This window comes from Spermophilus citellus, assembly GCF_964194105.1.
Source record: "Spermophilus citellus genome assembly, chromosome: 4".
In the NCBI taxonomy this organism is placed as follows: Eukaryota; Metazoa; Chordata; class Mammalia; order Rodentia; family Sciuridae; genus Spermophilus; species Spermophilus citellus.
This window is the reverse complement of record NC_138185.1, coordinates 194841196-194861078: the sequence shown is the minus strand read 5'-3', so window position 1 is coordinate 194861078 and position 19883 is coordinate 194841196. Positions and strand designations below refer to the sequence as shown.

The window sequence follows — 19883 nt, the reverse complement described above, 5'->3', positions numbered from 1 at the left end:
AGTTTCCGACACCGCCTCTAGGGATTCCTCTAGACCTTCTATATGCTATTACCCCACCAAGCTCCAGGGGGCGATACCTAGCCATTCCGGACGATTGGCGCCTGACTCGTTGCCGTCTCCTTCCAATCAGCCGAGTGCGACGCACGTCCTTGAGGAAGTGACGCACTTCGAGTCCAGTGGGGTTGGTGGGAGAGATGAGGGGATTGAGACGGTGGTAGCGGTTGTGTGAAGATGGAGGTAGGCTGGCGAGAGAAGCGTGGTCGACTGGGTTGAAGCAGAGGCGGGAAGCCGGGCGGAGAGGCGGCTGACGGGAGCGGAAAGCGGGGTTTTGAGAGTGTTGTCAGAATGTCGGGGTCAGAATCCGTCGCTTCAAGCTAACTTCCTGCATCCCCTAACTTATCCCCGTGGATCTCTTTTGGTTTCCAGTTTCCCGGAGGAAATGACAATTACCTGACGATCACAGGGCCCTCACACCCCTTCCTGTCAGGGGCCGAGGTGAGCAAGAGCTGCTGATACTTGCGGGGGGGTAGGGGGCACACTGAGGCAGCGGAGGGGGGTAGGGTGGTGGGGAGGAGAGCGCGAAGGCCAAGGACTGGGGATTCGGAACCGGAGACTGCGATTGTGTTTTGAGGAAGTGGTAAAAGCAGTCGTAGCTGCTTCTAGAGCCTATGAGGATTCTAGGAGGGAAAGAAGACCTGCGGAAGGCCTGGGAAACTGCTGGCATCAGCAAACCAGGTTGTTGAAAACAGAGAACATTTAAGGAGGAGGGTAATTCTGAGTTAGAAGACTGAGGGAAATTGGGAAGAAATAACTACAGCAATCTTGAGGGATGACGAGGAATTTTTTTTTTTAAGTATCTAAAGAAATTGGGTTCAGAGAAGTAGTTTGCCTAAAAGGGATTAACCTTGAACATGTGTTCATTCTTGAACTCTGTTGAAGGTATCATATTGTTCCTCTTAGTTTTCTACTCGTCAAAGTACTTCTTTTACTTACATGATGTCAGCTTGTTTTGCTAATGACAACAGGAAAGGAAAATAGCTGCCAATGGACACGAAAGGAGTTGAACTGAGCATGTGTTTGTTTGCAAGTGACAACTTTGGGAAGATTACTTTAACTTCATGTCACAGTTTTCCAGCTGTCAAATGGCTGTAATAATGGTTTCTTATGATGTTGTGAAGTAGAAGTAAAGGCTATGGTAAGGCTCTAAAGTGTTTCTGGAAAAGGTCTGGTTGAAATATTGTCATACTGTAATATGTGTCACTTGTTTAAGCAAAGCAGGAGTGAGACGTGAATGAGACAAAAATTTCCCAGTCTGAGAATATGCAGAATCTTGAATCTTCTACCATCTTTTGAGGATTATAATATTTTTTCAAAAGCATTGTGAACCATTTGCATTGCTCCTTTGTTTCAAGAATTCTCAATTGATGTTAAATGGGCTTATCCTCTAATAAATTCTAATATTTTCAAAGGTGAAAATTAGATGACAATGGGTATATATTATACACACACACACACACACACATATATATATATATATATATATATATATATATATATATATATATATATTTAAGTAGAAGAAACAAGAAGTAGATTAGCCACTCCAAGAGTTAAATTTTATTTATGAAAATCAAGAAGACTATGCGCTGGGTGCTGTGGTGTATGTCTGTAATCTCAGTGGCTCAGGAGACTGAGGCAGGAGGTTAACAAGTTCAAAGCCAGCCTCAGCAACTGTGAGGCACTAAGCAACTTCAGTAAGACCCTGTGTCTAAATAAAATACAAAACAGGGCTGGGGGTGTGGCTCAGTGGTTGAGTGCCCAAGTTCAATCCCTGATACCAAAAAGAAAAAAAAGAGAGAAAAGAAAAGAAACACTAGGTAAAATTAAACACAAAAATAATGATACCTGTTGTGGAGAGGATATTTTTTAGAGTGACAGAAATGTTCTGCATCTTTGATCTTTATAAGACCGGGTGTTAGTGAAGAAGGTTTAGCATTTGTTACAGCATGTTTAATATGCGAAAGTTTTCTGATCTGAAGGAAATTTAGTCTTTGTTTAATTAGTTTGGCTCTTAAATAATGATTTGTGCTGTGAGCACTGGGGGAGATAAGTTCTAAAGAAGCTAGCCTTTGTGGTGCACGCCTGTAAACCTAGCAACCCTGGAGGATGAGGCAGGAGGATCTCAAATTTGAGGCTAGCCTGGACAATTTTAGTGAGTCCCTGCCAAAATAAAAAGTAAAAAGGGCTTGGGGTATAGTTCAGTGGTAGAGCACCCCAGGATTCAATTCCAGTAAGGGGGAGCAGGGGGATTCATAAAGATACCCATCCTTGGGGCTGAGGTTGTAGCTTGGTAATAGAGCACTTGCCTCAGATACATGAGGCCCTGGGTTCCATCCTCAGCACCACATAAAAATAAGTAAATAAAGATATTGTGTGCATCTACAACTAAAAAAAAATATTTTTTTAAAAAAAGATACCCATTCTTAATTAGGAAAGGAATTTATAATGTTGTGGGGCATGGTGGTACATGCCTTAATTCCAGCTACGTGGGAGGCTGAAGCAGGAATATTGCAAGTTCAAAGCCAGCCTCAACAATTTAGTAAGACTGTCTCAAAATTTAAAGGGAGGTGGGGCTGGGAGTGTGGTTTATTGGTTGAGTGCCCATGGTGTTCAATCTCTGGTACCAAAAAGGGAAAAAAGCAAAGGTGGTGGTGTGGGGAGAAGGGTTATTTATAATGTTTTAAAAAGTTAATTATTTTAGGCTGAATTGGTGGATTTTCACTATTGTATCAGGGTTTTCTTGTTGGCTTTTTGTGTGTGTGTGTGTGTGACAGGCAGGGAGAGAAAGAGGGTTTTTTTTTTGGGGGGGGGAGTTTGCAGGGGACCCAACCCAGTGGCTCTTTACTCCTAAACTATATCCCCAGTTCTCTTTATTTTACTTTTTTTTTTTTTAAGGTGGACACATTATCTTTATTTTATTTTTATGTGATGCTGAGACTTCAACCCAGTGCCTCACGCATGCTAGGCAACCACACTACCACTTGAGCAACATCCCCAGCCCCTCTTTTACTTTTTTTTTAAATTTTGAGACAGGGTATTGCTAAGTTGTTGGGGCTGGCCTCAAACTTTTAATCCTCCTGCCTCAGTTCCCAAGTCTGGGATTACAGGCATGTACTACCACACTGTGCTCTATCAAATTTTAAGAGAAATTTTTTTGTGGGGTGGGAGGTGCTAGGGATTGAACCAAGGGGTGCTTTACCACTGAACTACATGCCCAATCCTTTTTTTTTTTTTTTTTTTAATTTTGAGATAGGATCTTGCCAAGTTGTTGAGGGTGTCCCTCAATTTTTGAGGCTGACCTTGAACTTGAAATCCTTCTGCATCAGTCTCCTGAGTCACCGGGATTACAGTTGTGTGCCATCAGGCCTGGCAAAAGAACAATTATTTTAATAACCTGGTGTACTAGTGTAGTGTTGAATAAATAGTATTTTGATTAAAAGTTCTCTAAAGTGAATTAAAAAGAAAAAAAAGCTATTTAGAGAAGTAATGTCAAGGCTGAGGTTGTAGCTCAAGAGTCTTTGCCTTCTGCATGTGAGATGCTGGGTTTGATTCTCAGCACCATATAAGAATAAATAAAGGTATTGTGTTCGCCTACAACTAAAAAAATTTTTTTAAATATTTTTTTAGCTGTTGATGGACCTTTATTTCATTCATTTACTTATACATGGTGCTGAGAATTTAACCCAGTGCCTCATGCTAGGCAAAAGTGTTCTATCACTCAGCCACAATCCCAGCCCTAAGGGGGAAAAAAAAAAGTTTTGTTTTTTTTTTTTAAATAGTAATGCATACCTGGAGGTAAAACTCAGTCGTAGAGCTTGTGCTTTGCATTTGGGAGGCTTCAATGTGGGAGAATTCAAAACCCCAGCCTTAAAATAAAAATAAAAAAATTTAAAAATATAATAAGGAGGAAATGATGGGGTCTGGGATTGTGGCTCAGCAGCAGAGTGTTTGCCTAGCATGTGTGAGGCACTGGGTTTGATTCTCAGTACCACATATAAATAAATATAATAAAGGAGGAAATGATAAATTGTGGGTTTTGGTATGGGGTAATGTGAAAAGGAAGGGAATTTGTATTTTTCAACTTTTTGTTCATTATCTAGGCATCCTTCTTTATAATCTGTAATTCTAAAACTGACCCCTTCCCAGAAAGATACAGTAATTTAACAGATGAAAGAAAAGCTGAGTGAGAAGGTAGCTGCATCATGTTTCTATTTTCTCCTTAAGTCCCCATACAATTTATTTTCACTTTAATATTTGTTACAGTTCTAACTTGGTTTTATTATTACTAGTGAAAAGTTACAAAATAGATCCATTAAAATGGATAATCGTTGTGGATTTTATCCCTAATTTTACAGATGTTACAGTAAAAGGCTTGTAAACCCTGGGCTGGGGTTGTTGCTCAGTGGTAGAGCACTTGTCTCATATGTGTGAGGCACTGGGTTCAATTCTCAGCACAGTATATAAAAAATGAATAAAATAAAGGTCTATCAACAACTAAAAAAATGTAAAAAGAAAAAATTTGTAAACCCTTATGTTTTGTATAACATAAAGTTACCCTTCTGTGTTCTTGATAATTGCTATTATTTTATTATTTATAATTAGTGGAAAAAAATAAAAGTAAACAACAACAAAAAGACACAATAAAAGCCAGAGATACTAAATAAAAATCTGTTTTTCATATGCCAAGGGGTGGTGCTTAGAAAGAATGCCTTGTTGATCTGAAACAATGCAGTCTTTCCATGTCTGGTGTAGTCCATGAAATCAGGCCCGATGGTTTATGAGTCCTACTAGTCACTTATAGAACACTAGTTCCTTGTTTTGAATATGAATCTTGATTCTTTTGGAGTTTTTCATTAACAAACAGTATCATTTTTCCTATCTTGGCAGAGAAGCTTTTTTATTTGTTGTGATAAGCAGAAAAGGATAGGCATCTTTTGCTTTACCAAATAAATCTGTATCTTAACAAAATAAAAAATGAATATTCAGTTATTAACCTAGTACAGTAAATGTTTCCCTTGATTCTTTTCCCTGTCCCTCTTAAGTTTTTGGTTTGCCTGAGAATAGGATAAAAAAAAAAAAAGTCTTGTTCCTTCCTGAAAAATGCTCACATGAATCTAAACTGAAATTTCAGGAAAATAATATTTAAGAACTCTCCTACAATAACAGAAATTATGAGCTGTATACTGAGAAAAACTGAGTTCCTTGGGAAAATTTTAGTTTTTTCCATCAAGAACTTCCTGCTTAGCCTGGGGCAGTGGTGTATGCCTGTAATCCCAGTTGAGGCAGGAGGATCACTAGTTCAAGGACAGCCTCAAGAACATAATAAGACCCTGTCTCAAAATAAAGAATAAAAAGGGCTGGGAATGTAGGTCAGTGGTAAAGCACCCCTGGGTTCAATCCCCAGTACCAAAAAACAACAAACATACTTGCTCCTAAACACTGTATACTAGTCATATTATATCCCACACAAATACAAATGTTTATCAAAGTAAAATAACGAGGAGGAAATGTAGAAACAAAGCCTCAAAACAATTTTTTTGTCTTCTTAAAAACTTTTATTCTTTTTGCCAATATATCTTAGAGAGGTTGAATATTTCACAGGCATACTTTTTTTCTTACTAATTTCTACTAACTGGAAGTGTTCTTCCAGCTATGTTTTTATTAAAACACAAACTGATAATAGTGAGGCCCTTTCTGTGTCTAGAGGAACCTTATGGAGTTCCTTAAAAAATTTTTATTGATAGGGCTGAGGATATATAGCTCAATGAGAGAGCACTTGCAGGCAAGTTTCTATAATTCTAGATACCTATGTTAATTGATTGGGGCAGGTGGCAAATTAACTATTAGAATATTATCATTAAAAACTAGTTGGGGGGCTGGGGATGTGGCTCAAGCGGTAGCGCGCTTGCCTGGCATGCGCGGGGCGCTGGGTTCAATCCTCAGCCCACATAAAAATAAAATAAAGATGTTGTGTCTACCAAATACTAAAAAATAAATATTAAAAAAAAAACTGATTAGGGGCTGGGATTGTGGCTCAGTGGTAGAACGCTTGCCTAGCAAGTGTGAGGCACTGGGTTTGATTCTCAGCACTGCATATAAATAAATATGATAAAGGCCCATTGACAACTAAAGAATTTTTTTTTTAAAAAAGGTTGGTTTTGGGCTGGGGCTGTAGCTCAGTGGCAGAGCACTTGCCTAGCATGTGTGAGGCATTGGGTCCGATCTCCACACCACATAAAAACATGAATAAAGGCATGCTGTCCATCTACAACTATATAAAAAGTAATTTTTAAAAATTGGTTATTGTTAAGCAATTGTATATATCTGGCAATGTGATAAGCTTTGTGCACTAAATCCCATTTTTTCCTCAGCCATATGAGGTGATTACCATTATAATCCCTGCTTTATAGATGAGGAAAACCTGTTCAAGGTTATACAGTAAGTGGCAGAGCTGGTACTTGAACCCAGGTCTTTCTGACACTAGTCTTTTGCTGTTACTTATAATGCTCTACTGCTACATATCTTCCATTATAGTTTTTGGTGTCAAAAAAGAATCATGACAGTTATATCTGAGATTAGATGTTGCTGTTAGCTTTGTGTGGGGTGGTCCTATTCAGAATAGAAAGAGTGAATTATTGGTCTAGTTGGTCCAAGAGGAAGGGATTGGGTCTTTAGCCAGTAGAAGTTCTTTTTTTTTTTTTTTTCCACTTCCATCTCTTTCAGAAAGTTTTGGTCAGACCAAGACTAGTCAAGAACTGCTAAAAGAACTATAGTTTGCCTTTTGGCTTTGGCAGGCTCTTTCTCTTTTAGTGTTATCCATCCATATCTTGGCATTGTTGGGTTTTCCCCAAAATCCTGTATAAATAGGAATCTTATTTTTTTTAACATTATAATTTCTAGCTGAAGATGTAACTCTGGTAGAGGGCTTGCCTAGATGTGCAAGGCCCTAGGTTCAGTCCCCATGCTGAAAAGAAATTATAATTTCTAAAATGGAGAAGAGGTAGATTTTATGTGCAGCTATTTTAGAGGAGGATAAGTTTCCTATGACAGTATCAGGATTTGCATCAAAGAAACCTAACAACAAAGATAATTGGTAAGTCAACAATAATTTCTGTGGTTTGACAGTTAAGTGTAATAATTATGAAATTATAATCTATTAAATATTTAGAGAAATTTTAAGTAACATAGTTAAACAGGTTATATATAAAGGCTGGTTCCTAATTAGGACTGAAAAAATTATTCATTAGAACAATAGACAATAATTTAGGATAACCAAGATGGTTAAGGTTAATAAGAGATAAAAGAATTAGAAATTGTGGGCTGGGGGCTAGGGATATAGCTCAGTTGGTAGAGTGCTTGCCTCTCATGCACAAGGCCCTGAGTTAAATCCCCAGCACCACCAAAAAAAAAAAAAATTGAAAATTGTGATTGATGTTGGCAGGCTTGTGACTTATGTGTGTCATATGATCAAAGCCATGAGAAAGAGGAATGGTATTTGTAAAATTAAACTAGAATAAAAATATTATCACAAGCTGAAAAGAGATACTGAAAATCTCTAGTACCTTGCTATTCTTTTTTTTTTTTTTTTTAACTTAGCAATTTGGAGTTTTTCCTCTTTTTACTAATTCTTTTTCCCTTTTTCCCCCTACAGACATTCCATACACCAAGCTTGGGTGATGAGGAATTTGAAATCCCACCTATCTCCTTGGATTCTGATCCCTCACTGGCTGTCTCAGATGTGGTTGGCCACTTTGATGACCTGGCAGACCCTTCCTCCTCACAGGATGGCAGTTTTTCAGCCCAGTATGGGGTCCAGACATTGGACATGCCTGTGGGCATGACCCATGGCTTGATGGAGCAGGGCGGGGGGCTCCTGAGTGGGGGCTTGACCATGGTAAGGGGCATCATTAGGCTCACTTAAATTCATGGGCATAGTGTTAGGGAAGACAAAAGTTACTCTTTATTTTCTACAATAGTTGGGTATTACTTGGTTTTTTCTTGTTGCTGAAGGTTCACCAACGAAGACTTAATATCACCTGAATAAAAGAGATTTACTATCTGGGTCAGTTTTACTTGAAAAATGATTTTAGATTATAAAATGTCTGATATCAGCCTTTAAAAATGATATGTTATGATTTTTGGGCAGGTGGGGGGAACAAAAATAATGTTTTTTTTTTTTTCTCCTTTTTACTGTGGCCTTCACATCCTAGAATTAAAATGTATGGTAGTTGGCACATTGACAGATTTATTTAAAAGTGATTTGAATTTAATGTAGTGTTAATTGTGGATTTTTATGTGCTATAAGTAAAATTGTTGAGTTTCCAGCACATATCCAGTAGCCTGTCTACAGTTCTATATTTGTTGTCAAACAGCTCTTAATATTGGTCTTATCTACTATAATTGCCTGTGCTTTGCAGCTTTAAATGCCATTATTTTTTGTGGACTTGGTGGCACATGCCTGTAATCCCAGTGACTTGGGAGGCTGAGGCAGGAGGATCACAGGTTCCAGGCTAGCCTCAGCAACTTATTGAGACCCAAGTTAACAAGAAAGACCCTGTCTCACAAATTTTTTAAATGGCTGAGGATGTAACTGTTGGTATAACACCCCTGGGTTCAATCCCCAGTACCAAAAAACAAACTTTTTAAAAAGTTTTTCTTGTTCGTATGTGTTGTCTCTGTCACAGTTTACTGAGTAAATATTTGCTTTTTAAGATAATATGTTCAAGATTAATACTTTTCTGATTATTTTTAGTTATTTTAGAATAGGCCTTTGAATGCAAAGAAGTGGATTTGCTAATCTCTGTACATTTTTTAAATGCTTAATATGTTTTTTAGGTAGATAGATTATTTGATGTTTTGTAGAGTTTAAATTATGATACAGTCTGGGTAAGCAAAGTATAAGCTGTCCTGCATTCAGGGGGGAAGTGGTGCTTTTTTATATTTAGTGTTTAATTAGTCCTTTTGCTTCTCTCAGGACTTGGACCATTCTATAGGAACTCAGTATAGTGCCAACCCACCTGTTACAATTGATGTACCAATGACAGACATGACCTCTGGCTTGATGGGGCATAGCCAGTTGACCACCATTGATCAGTCAGAACTGAGTTCTCAACTGGGTTTGAGCTTAGGGGGTGGCACCATCTTGCCACCTGCCCAGTCACCTGAGGATCGTCTTTCAACCACCCCTTCACCTACAAGTTCACTTCATGAGGATGGTGTTGAGGATTTCCGGAGGGTGAGACATTCCCTGCCAAAATTAATTAACATAGGGCTGGAGATGTGGCTCAAGTGGTAGCACGCTTGCCTAGCATGTGTGAGGCACTGGGTTCGATTCTCAGCACCACATAAAAACAAAATAAAGATATTGTGTCCACCTAAAATTAAAAAATAAATATTTAAAAAAAAATTAATTAACATGATGTTCTAGGACAAAACTCTTAGCATAAATTATAGTTCCTAATCAGTACTCTTTGCTCCTACCCCACCATCTCCTGTTTCCTTCTGGGTTGTGGGGTTCCGCCTCTCAACTTCCAGTCTCTCAATCTCTATTCTTATTGGTCTTCAAATATTTTACTCATAACTTTTAAACCTATTGCCTTTTACTTTTAGCATAAATTTCATGCATGTGGATATTTCCCCCATATAAAAATCATTTTCTTATAGTTCTCAAAACAATAGTACTTGATCTCTTCCATCTTATAATTCTCTCTCTTTTCTCTCTTACAGCAACTTCCCAGTCAGAAGACAGTGGTAGTGGAAGCAGGGAAAAAGCAGAAGGCCCCAAAGAAGAGAAAAAAGAAAGATCCTAATGAACCTCAGAAACCAGTTTCAGCATATGCTTTATTCTTTCGTGATACACAGGCTGCCATCAAGGGACAGAATCCTAATGCCACCTTTGGAGAGGTTTCAAAAATTGTGGCTTCCATGTGGGACAGTCTTGGAGAGGAACAAAAACAGGTAAGGAAAAAAGAAATATGGATAGTGAATGCTCCAGAAGTTTTTGAGATTATAAAAAAAGGTTTTCTTCCAACTTTTTTTTCTTCTTTTTTTTGTGGGAGAAAAAGTCTTACTAAGTTGCTGAGCCTGGCCTGTAACTTGTAATCCTTCTGTCTCAGCCTCTTGAGTCACTGGGATTATAGGCATGTCTTATATTTTCAGCTTTCTTCCTTATCTGTCAGCTTTTTGTTAATGGCATTCACATATCATCCTATGAGAAGTTCCAGCTGTACACTGAATTCAGAAAACCCCATTATATCTAAATACATTATGATGTATTGTGGTGCTGAGGGTGAAACCCAGAAATTTGCACATTAAGCCACATTCTACCACTGAGCTACGTCCCTAACACATAAAGCCTATTTTAAAATTATCAACAACAGGGCTGGGGTTGTGGCTCAGTGGTAGAGAGCTTGCCTAGCATGTGTGAGGCACTGAGTTCGATTCTCAGCACCACATATAAATAAATGAATAAAATAAAGGTCCATCAACAACTAAAAAATAAAAAATTAAAAAGAAATTCTCAGTAAAAAATTAATATAAAAAATTGCATCAAAATGTCTAAAAATATACCATAAATATTTATGGTATAAATATTTGGCAGGCCATAACTTGAGCCTATTGCTTTGCCTTCATTACATGTAAATTTAGAATTATGTAACCGGTGATTTGGGTTTTATTTTTTATCTGCAGGGTTTGCCATTAAAGCCCCTCTACGGAACACTCATTTGTACCTCAAAAATGCAAATTTTCTTCTCATTACTCTTAATCCCTTTTGATGTACTTAAAGGTTGATTTCCCTTTTCATCAAATGGTACTGTTTCTTAATGGGTTCTGTTTTGGTTTTTTCCTTTTTACCAGGGATTGAACTCAGGGGCACTTGGCTACTGAGTCACATCCCCAGCCCCTTAGAGACAGGGTCTCACTTAGTTGCTTAGTGCCTGGCTGTCACTGGGGCTGGCTTTGAACTCGGGATCCTCCTGCCTCAGCTTTCCGAGTCCCTGGAATTACAGGTGTGCTACAATTGCACTTGGCTTGAGGCTGACTTTGAACTTGCGATCCTCCTGCCTCTGCCTCATCGTCCCCAGCTGCTGGGATTACAGAAATTCGCCACCACAGCTGGAACTGGGTTTTTAAAATTTTTAAAATTTGTACTTTTTAGATATACATGACGGTATATCTAAAAGTATTTTGACATTATACATATCAGGAGTATAACTAATTCTAATTAGGATCCCATTCTTAATGATTGAACGTGATGTGTAGTTATACTGGTTGTGTATTCATATATAAACAGAGGAACATTATGTTCAGTTCATTCTTCTTAGTGTTTTAGATTGGAAAATACCTTGCCTTGTGAACCTTTAAATTATTATTCTGAATTTCCCCCAGATTAAGCACTTTCATCTAACCTTTGGAGTCATGCTACTGCTGATATGCACCAGATTTACAGATGTACTATCCTTCCCACACAGTTTTCTTTTGCACCTGGTAGTAGAGTCTGCATATCATCTTTCCCACCTTGAAGTGTCTGAATGCCTACACCAGTAAATTTTATAACACACATACAGAGAAGAAATATATTGCATCTAGGCTGGGGATGGTGGCACGTACATGTAGTTTGAGGCAGGAGAATTGCAAGTTTGTACCCTAACCAACTTAGCAAGACCCTGTCTCAAAATAGATTTTTTTTTTTTTTTTGTAGTGGGGATTAAGCTCAGGGGTTCTTTACCACTGAACTATATCCCCAGCCCTTTTTATTTTTTGAGATAGAGACTCTCTAAATTGCTTAGGGCCTCACTGAGTTGTTGAGATTGGCCTCGAACTTGCAGTCCTCCTGTTTCAGCCTCCTGAGTCACTAGGATTACAGGTGTGTGCCACTGCACCTGGCTCAAAATAGAAAATTTTTAAATAGGTCTGGGATATAGCTCAGTGGTAAAGCACCGCTGGTAAATTGTCTTTCCATACCTGTAAAATAGCCACCATTCCTCCCCCCACCCCACCCCTCTTTATTTTTTTGGTACCGGAGATTGAACCCAGGGACATTTATCCACTGAGTCAGATCCCCAGCCCTTTAAAATTTTTTTTTAGGGAGTCACTAAGTTGCTGAGACTTTTTTTTCAGTGGGGAGCAGAGGGGTACTGGGAATTGAACTTGGGGCACTTGGCCACTGAGCCACATCCCCAGTCCTATTTTGTATTTTATTTAGAGACAGGGTCTCACTTAGTTGCTTAGTGCCTGGCTGTCACTGGGGCTGGCTTTGAACTCGGGATCCTCCTGCCTCAGCTTTCTGAGTCCCTGGAATTACAGGTGTGCAACAATCGCACTTGGCTTGAGGCTGTCTTTAACATGTGATCCTCCTGCCTCTGCTTCTCCTTTCTGAGTTGCTGGGTTTATAGGCATACACCATCACACCCATTCCCCCTACCCGTCTTTACTGAGAGTGGAGACTCATAAAACTTTTAAATGGTACTACTGAGACACAAATCTAGATTGTTTTAACTCAAAATCATATGTGCTTTCCATTAATAATTTCTCTCATAATTCCTCGTGTATCTATTAACTCTGTGATATTTAGATATTTAATGTTTCTAAGCTTTTATTTATTTTTTCCAATTTTTGATATTAGGCTATTTTTTAAAAAGTTGCATGTTGATCTTAACTGTAAAAGTTTGTATTTAGAATCTCATTAATCTCCCTAAAAATAAAGTGAATGGTGTACACCCTTAACTCAGGATTTTTTTTTTTGTAAGACCGTGTCTCTTCAAAAAGAAAATTGATACTATATAAGATACAACAATTGAAAGTGACTGCCCCTAGACTCATGTCTTATAGCAAAGCAAGTCTTATTAATATTTGAAACAAAAAGCTGAATTTATTGCAGATAATTTCTATCAGTTATCTGCTGCTGCTGAACGAATTACCACAAATTTAATGGCTTAAGACAGCAGCCATTTATTATTTCATATGGTTGTGGGGATTGATTGGTTTTTCTGTTGCTATATTCACAGGCTTTTTATTTTGAGACAGTGTCTTGCTGAGTTGCCCAACTTGTCCTCCACCCTCAGTCTCCATGGGATTACAGGCATGTGCCATTGTACCTGGCTAATCACTGATTGTTAGTCAAATGGTAGCTGAGGGCTAGGGATGTAGCTTAGCCTACATGAGGCCCCGAGTTCAAACTGCAGTACCAGGCATGGAGGGGGAAAGCTAGTATGGATGCCCAGGACTATTTTGTCCATAACTGGCATTTGGTACTACCTATTGGCTAAGATGTTGATTCTTCTTCAAGTAGGTTAGACTAGTTTGTTTATAGTATGGCAGACCAAAGAGTAACATTCCAAGAATGGGAAAATAGGTGCCTCACAAGTCTCTTAAATCTCAGTGTCACTTCAGTTACATTGTAATGATCAAACAAGTCACAAGAGCTGGTCCAGATTTTTAAAAAGGAGAAATATGCTTTAGTTTTTTGTTTTTTAGTACCCAGGATTGAACCCAGGGACTCTCAACCACTGAGCCACGTCCCCAGCATTTTTTTTTTTTTTTTTTTGTCTCGCTAAGTTCCTTAGGACCTCACTAGGTTGCTGAGGCTAGCTTTGAACTTGCGATCCTCCTGCCTCAGTCTCCAGAGTCACTGGCATTACAATCATGCACCACCATGCCTGGCTATGCCTTAGCTTTTTTTTTTTTTTTTTTTTTAATGTTTATTTAGTTATAGGTGAACAACACAGTACCTTTCTTATTTTTATGTGGTGCTGAGGATTGAACCCAATGCCTCACACATACGAGGCAAGAACTTTACCACTGAGCAACAGCCTTAGCCCCTTTGCCTTAGCTTTTGATAAGACAAAGGCAGTGCAGATTGGGAGGAATTCTGTGACTATCTTGCCAAGCAATTTACCACATTCTTAAAGGTTATGGACAGACTCAGTCTAAGCAGAATACTACTGATCTTAGTTTGGGGGCCAGAGTGAGTTTTTTTGTTGCTGTTACAGAAGTGAGAGTGCATTGATTTTCACTTTAGAGGTTATTCTGGCAAGACTCTTGTTGACTTTCAGAGGCATGCTCAGTGGAGTGAGTCTGTCTTGGGGGCTGTCTTTTGGGCTCTCAGAGTTGTGATCAGAGCAAGATGCATTGTCATTCACTATATTCACTGATGAATAATACAGAATTATCAGTCATTTTTAAGAGTGTGGGAATTTTTTTTTTTGAGAGAGAGAATTTTAATATTTATTTTTTAGTTTTCGGCAGACACAATATCTTTGTTTGTATATGGTGCTGAGGATCGAACCCGGGCTGCACGCATGCCAGGCGAGCATGCTACCGCTTGAGCCACATCTCCAGCCCAAGAGTGTGGGAATTTTTTTTTTTTTTGTGAGAGAGGAGAGAGAGAGAGAATTTTTTTTTAATATTTATTTATTTTTTTAGTTCTCGGCGGACACAACATCTTTTGTTGGTATGTGGTGCTGAGGATCGAACCCGGGCTGCATGCATGCCAGGCGAGCGCGCTACCGCTTGAGCCACATCCCCAGCCCGGAATTTTTTTTTTAATATATTTTTTTAGTTATACATGGGCACAATATCTTTATTTTGTTTATTTATTTTTATGTGGTGCTGAGGATTGAACCCAGGGCCTCACACGTGAGAGGTGAGTGCTCTACCACTGAGCCACAACCCCAGCCCAAGTGTGGGAATTTTATAAACAGTTTCTCTCTTGCAGGTGTATAAGAGGAAAACTGAAGCTGCCAAAAAAGAGTATCTAAAGGCTCTGGCTGCATATAAAGACAACCAAGAGTGTCAGGTAAGAGAGTTAGAATAAATGAACATTTAAACCAATAAGTTTTGTTTATTCATTTGTTTCTAGCTGTTAGTGGTTATAAGTAAATACCAACACTAAGTAGTATTAAAAGCTTTAAAAATATTTAATAGCTTTCCCATTATTTCACATCTAGAAACCTTGACAGCAAAGGGAGGACTCAGAGCTGCTCCTTTAAAAACTATATCTTTTCTTGAAAAGTAATTAGAATGGATGTCCTGCAGTGAAGAGCAAATCTCTCAATTACTTTCCCCTCCTTTTTCTGCTTTGGTCTTCTTTTAGGCCACTGTAGAAACAGTGGAATTGGATCCAGTGCCACCATCACAGACTCCTTCACCGCCACCTGTGGCCACTGTTGACCCAGCATCTCCAGCACCAGCCTCAACAGAGTCCCCTGCCCTGTCGCCTTGCATCGTTGTTAACTCCACTCTTTCATCCTATGTGGCAAACCAGGCATCTTCTGGGGCTGGGGGTCAGCCCAATATCACGAAGTTGATTATTACCAAACAGATGTTGCCCTCTTCTATTACCATGTCTCAAGGAGGGATGGTTACTGTTATCCCAGCCACAGTGGTGACCTCCCGGGGGCTTCAATTAGGTCAAACTAGTACAGCTACCATCCAGCCCAGCCAGCAAGCGCAGATTGTTACTCGGTCAGTGTTGCAGGCAGCAGCAGCAGCTGCTGCTTCTATGCAACTGCCTCCGCCTCGACTACAGCCCCCTCCATTACAACAGATGCCTCAGCCCCCAACTCAGCAGCAAGTCACCATTCTGCAGCAGCCTCCTCCACTTCAGGCCATGCAACAGCCTCCACCTCAGAAAGTTCGAATCAATTTACAACAACAGCCGCCACCTCTGCAAAGCAAGATTGTGCCTCCACCCACTCTGAAAATGCAGACTACCTTAGTCCCACCAGCTGTGGAAAGCAGTCCTGAGCGACCTATGAACAGTAGTCCTGAGGCCCATACAGTAGAGGCAACCTCCCCTGAGACCATCTGTGAGATGATTACAGATGTAGTTCCTGAGGTAAGCCTGTTTTTAATTGTTTCCTTTAAACCAATGGAAATGTGTAAGAGCATTTTCAAAAGTAGGAGTTGCTGCTAGCATTTAATGCCTGACAACCTGGAGTAGGAAACATTCTGCAGACTTGCAGACTGTCATGTGTAACTTACTATCATGTATAATAACAATCAACAAAAGAAAAAAGAAACATCCTTCAGACAGATGACAGTTCTCTGTAGCAGTGAGTTCTTCCACCCAAAATCTTGTTTTGGGCAAAAAAAAAAAAAAATTGTCTTTTGGTCCTAAATCACTCCATAAGTTAAGCAGAGATAACATCGTGGTTCTATGAGAAAGAAATAATTATATAACCTATAGTTCTTATTTAGAGGTGTCTCCCCAAGGATCCTAAACTTTGTAGTTATAAGTCCTTACACTTTTACTAGGTCCTTTTTTTTTTAATATTATTTTTTATGGGCTGGGGCTTGGCTCAGAGGTAGAGCGCTTGCCTTGTACTTGTGAGGCACTGGGTTCGATCCTCAGCACCACATAAAAATAAACAAATAAAATAAAGGCATGCTGTCCATCTACAACTACAAAAAAAATTTTTTTTAATATTATTTTTTAGTTGTAGTTGGACACAATCTCTTTTATTTTTATGTGGTGCTGAGGATCGAACCCAGGGCCTCACACATGCTAGGCGAGCGCTCTACTGCTGAGCCACAATCCCAGACCTTCTACTAGGTCTTAATTACTTAGCTTGATGCTTTCATATGTAGGGAGTAGGCTGAAAATATAACTCAGAGAGTGCTTGCCTTGCAAGAGCAAGGCTTAGGTTCCATGAAGTCTCAAAGAGGGCTAGGGATATAGTTCAGTAGTAGAGCCCTTGCCTAACATGGGAGGCCCTGGGTTTTTAGTTCCTAGCACCAGCACCAAAAAAAAAAAAAAGATGGGGGAGGGGTTGGGTGAAGGTCTAAGACTCTGCTCTGGTTCTACAATTAAATAATCATTTCAAAAAGTAATACTCTATCAACAGGAAACTCTGGATTTCCAAATTTCACTTTTTCTAATAGCAATATATTTTGTCTTAGTCCTCCCCAACTAGTTGAGATTGACTGAACCTGTACTCACATATTAATTTTGATACTTTCAGAGGAATATCATCTAAGTGTGAATAAATTCAGTGATGAGGCCAGGCTCACCCAAACAGGCGCACACCTGTAATCCCATTGGCTCAGGAGGCTGAGGCAGGAGGATCATGAGTTCAAAGCCAGCCTCAGCAAAAGCAAGCCTCTGAACAATTGAGACCCTGTCTCTAAATAAAATACAAAATAGGGCTGGGGATATGGTAAAGTGCCTCTAAGTTCAATCCCCAGTACCCAAAAAGAAAAAAATCAGTGATGAGTTACATTAACACTAGCATTAACATATGCCCAGCCTTCCCCTATTGAGGAGAATTTTCATTTCATTCTTTGCAAAGCTCTATAAATGGGGATACCACAAACTCACCTTTTTCTGGAACTTTAACCCTATAAAAAGAACATATTTTACTCATTGGATCCTAGGGATAATTTGACTAGCTAGCTGGCAGGCAAGTAGGAATGTGATTCGTCTTGTTGCTCTCTTCTTGTCATAGGTCGAATCTCCTTCTCAGATGGATGTTGAATTGGTGAGTGGGTCTCCTGTGACACTGTCACCCCAGCCTCGCTGTGTAAGGTCTGGTTGTGAGAACCCTCCCGTTGTGAGTAAGGATTGGGACAATGAATACTGCAGTAATGAGTGTGTGGTGAAACACTGCAGGTGAGTTTACAGTTCCTGTGGTGGAAAACATGGTAATATTGAACATATTATCAGCATTATCTTACCTAATGGACAGTAGGCTGCTATATCTGATGAAAGGCTACTAGAAAAGTTCCCTTGCTTTAAAAAGTTTAAACTTAGGACTGATGATGTAACTTGTATTGTATTTAACTAGCAAGAGGCCCTAGGTTCAACTCTAGCACTGACCCTCAAAAAAGTTGCCTTTGCCACACAGCCAGAGGACATAATTAACAATTCACACTTTATAGAATGTGTGTTCATTAAAAATAGATGATTTAGCTGGGTGCAGTGGCACACACCTAGAATCCCAGCAACTCGGGAGGCTGAGGCAGGAGGATCACAGGTTAGAGCCAGCCTCAACAACTTAGCAAGATTGTCTAAAAATAAAAAATAAGGGCTGGGGATATACCTCAGTTGGTAGAGTGCTTGCCTCGCATGCACAGGCCCTGGGTTCAATTGCCAGCATCACAAAAAAATAAAAATAAAAAGTAAAAGGTGGGGGCCTGGGGTATCATGCTTGCCTAGTATGCATGCATGCACCTCATAAATGTAAAATAAAGATACTGTGTCCACCTAAAACTAAAAAATAAAAAAAAAAAGTAAAAAGGGCTGGGGATACGGCTCACTGGTTAAGCACCCCTGGATTCAATCCCTAGTACAGGGGGTAGGGAGGTTAAAAAATAAAGAAAGATGACACATTAAGCTGGCAAGTGATTGTGAATTAAGATTCACAATCCTTATTGCAAATCCCCCATTTAGGGAATTGGAAAGTAGCATAACAAGGTGCTCAGTGTGAGGGAGTAAACAGTTCTGCTCTTTACCCAAACTTTTTGAGAATTACCTATATATCAACAAAACAAGGCATTTGTATATCCTATCTCAAGTCCTTTACAGTAGATTAACATTGTCTCTACCTCTGATTTAAAAAGTGTACTATCTCACTTTGATACTGTAATAAATTACCTGGGGACCTATTTGTTTAAGAATGTTAAAATGAACCTATATAGGTTGTAATTCTAAGTTTGTGTTATCTTTTTCTCTCTTAGGGATGTATTCTTGGCCTGGGTAGCCTCTAGAAATTCAAACACTGTGGTGTTTGTGAAATAGTCTTTCTTGTTCTACTCCAAGCCGGTGAAGATCTATATACTGGGAACAACTCCAAGAGTCTGTTTTGAAACTCAAGCTTGGCTTCTGGTAGTGCCTGATCAAGCTTTGATGGTCCTTCATGCTTTATCCCCTTTTCCTTCCTTTAGCAGAGACCAAGTTACAGAGCAGGGCCACGGAGTTTGCTGTATTCTGGAATTGCTCTTTACTTTTAACTATAAGCAGAAATATCAGGAAAACAGCAAAGCAAAGGGCAAAAGGAGTATGGATAAGCAAATCATAGGGGTTGTAGGGGTGGTGGTATGGGTGCTTAGAGAAACTCTGATGTAATTGTCATAGAACTTGCCTAAAATATAATTAAAATGATGGGAGAATTATTCAATCTTGATGCTAGGAGAAAATACCATTGTGTGCATTCATTTTAAGAGGGATTAGGGGAAAAGCTCAGTAGTAGAGAGGTTCAATCCTCAGCATTCCCCCAAAAAGCAGAGGATGAATAAGAGATAGCATTACTAATATATCATTACACTGCTTTGACAAAGGTTTTCAGCACAGTAGGCACATTGAGCTATAGAGAAAATGGCATCACCCAAGAGTTTATTTTTCTTTACAAATAACTTTTCTGCAGTCAATAGCCTTCCTCATCTGACTTGTTATCAAAACTTGAATAGGGAGACCCCACTCTTAAATTATCATAAGAGGCTTCACCAAAGCCTTTTTAAAAAAGTTCTATTATCGGATAAAAGTTAGAACAGCAGTGTTTTCATTTGCATAATGCAGGTCAATTCTCTGTATACTCTTGGCACTTCCTAAGATGAGCTTACTTGATTTTTCTTGGAAATAAACTATAGAATAATAGATGAACAAAACCACACAATTGTAACAATAAGTAAAAGTTTAGAGCATAACAGCCCTAGTGGTGATGGTCTTAAGTAAACTCAAATTTATTTAACTTGAAAAAATACTTTCCTAGAGAACCTCCTTATTCAACCATGGTTGGATAAGAATCACTAATTGCTAATCACTTTGATTCTGTACAGACCTTGTTTTTTAATGATCAACATGTCTGTGCTTTCCATGCAATCAG

General features: G+C 39.1%; 1 protein-coding gene across 1 annotated transcript; it reads left to right on the top strand.

The window, feature by feature from the left end:
- The first annotated feature begins 105 nt into the window (after positions 1 to 105).
- TOX4 (TOX high mobility group box family member 4) lies at positions 106 to 19764 on the top strand. Its single transcript, XM_081289842.1, has 9 exons — positions 106 to 237; positions 427 to 495; positions 7712 to 7954; positions 9035 to 9295; positions 9787 to 10017; positions 14777 to 14857; positions 15155 to 15898; positions 17508 to 17671; positions 18739 to 19764. Exons 1-9 carry the CDS (start codon positions 232 to 234, stop codon positions 18797 to 18799), a joined length of 1860 nt encoding a protein of 619 aa, XP_081145968.1. The 5' UTR covers positions 106 to 231; the 3' UTR covers positions 18800 to 19764.
- The last annotated feature ends 119 nt before the right edge of the window (positions 19765 to 19883 follow it).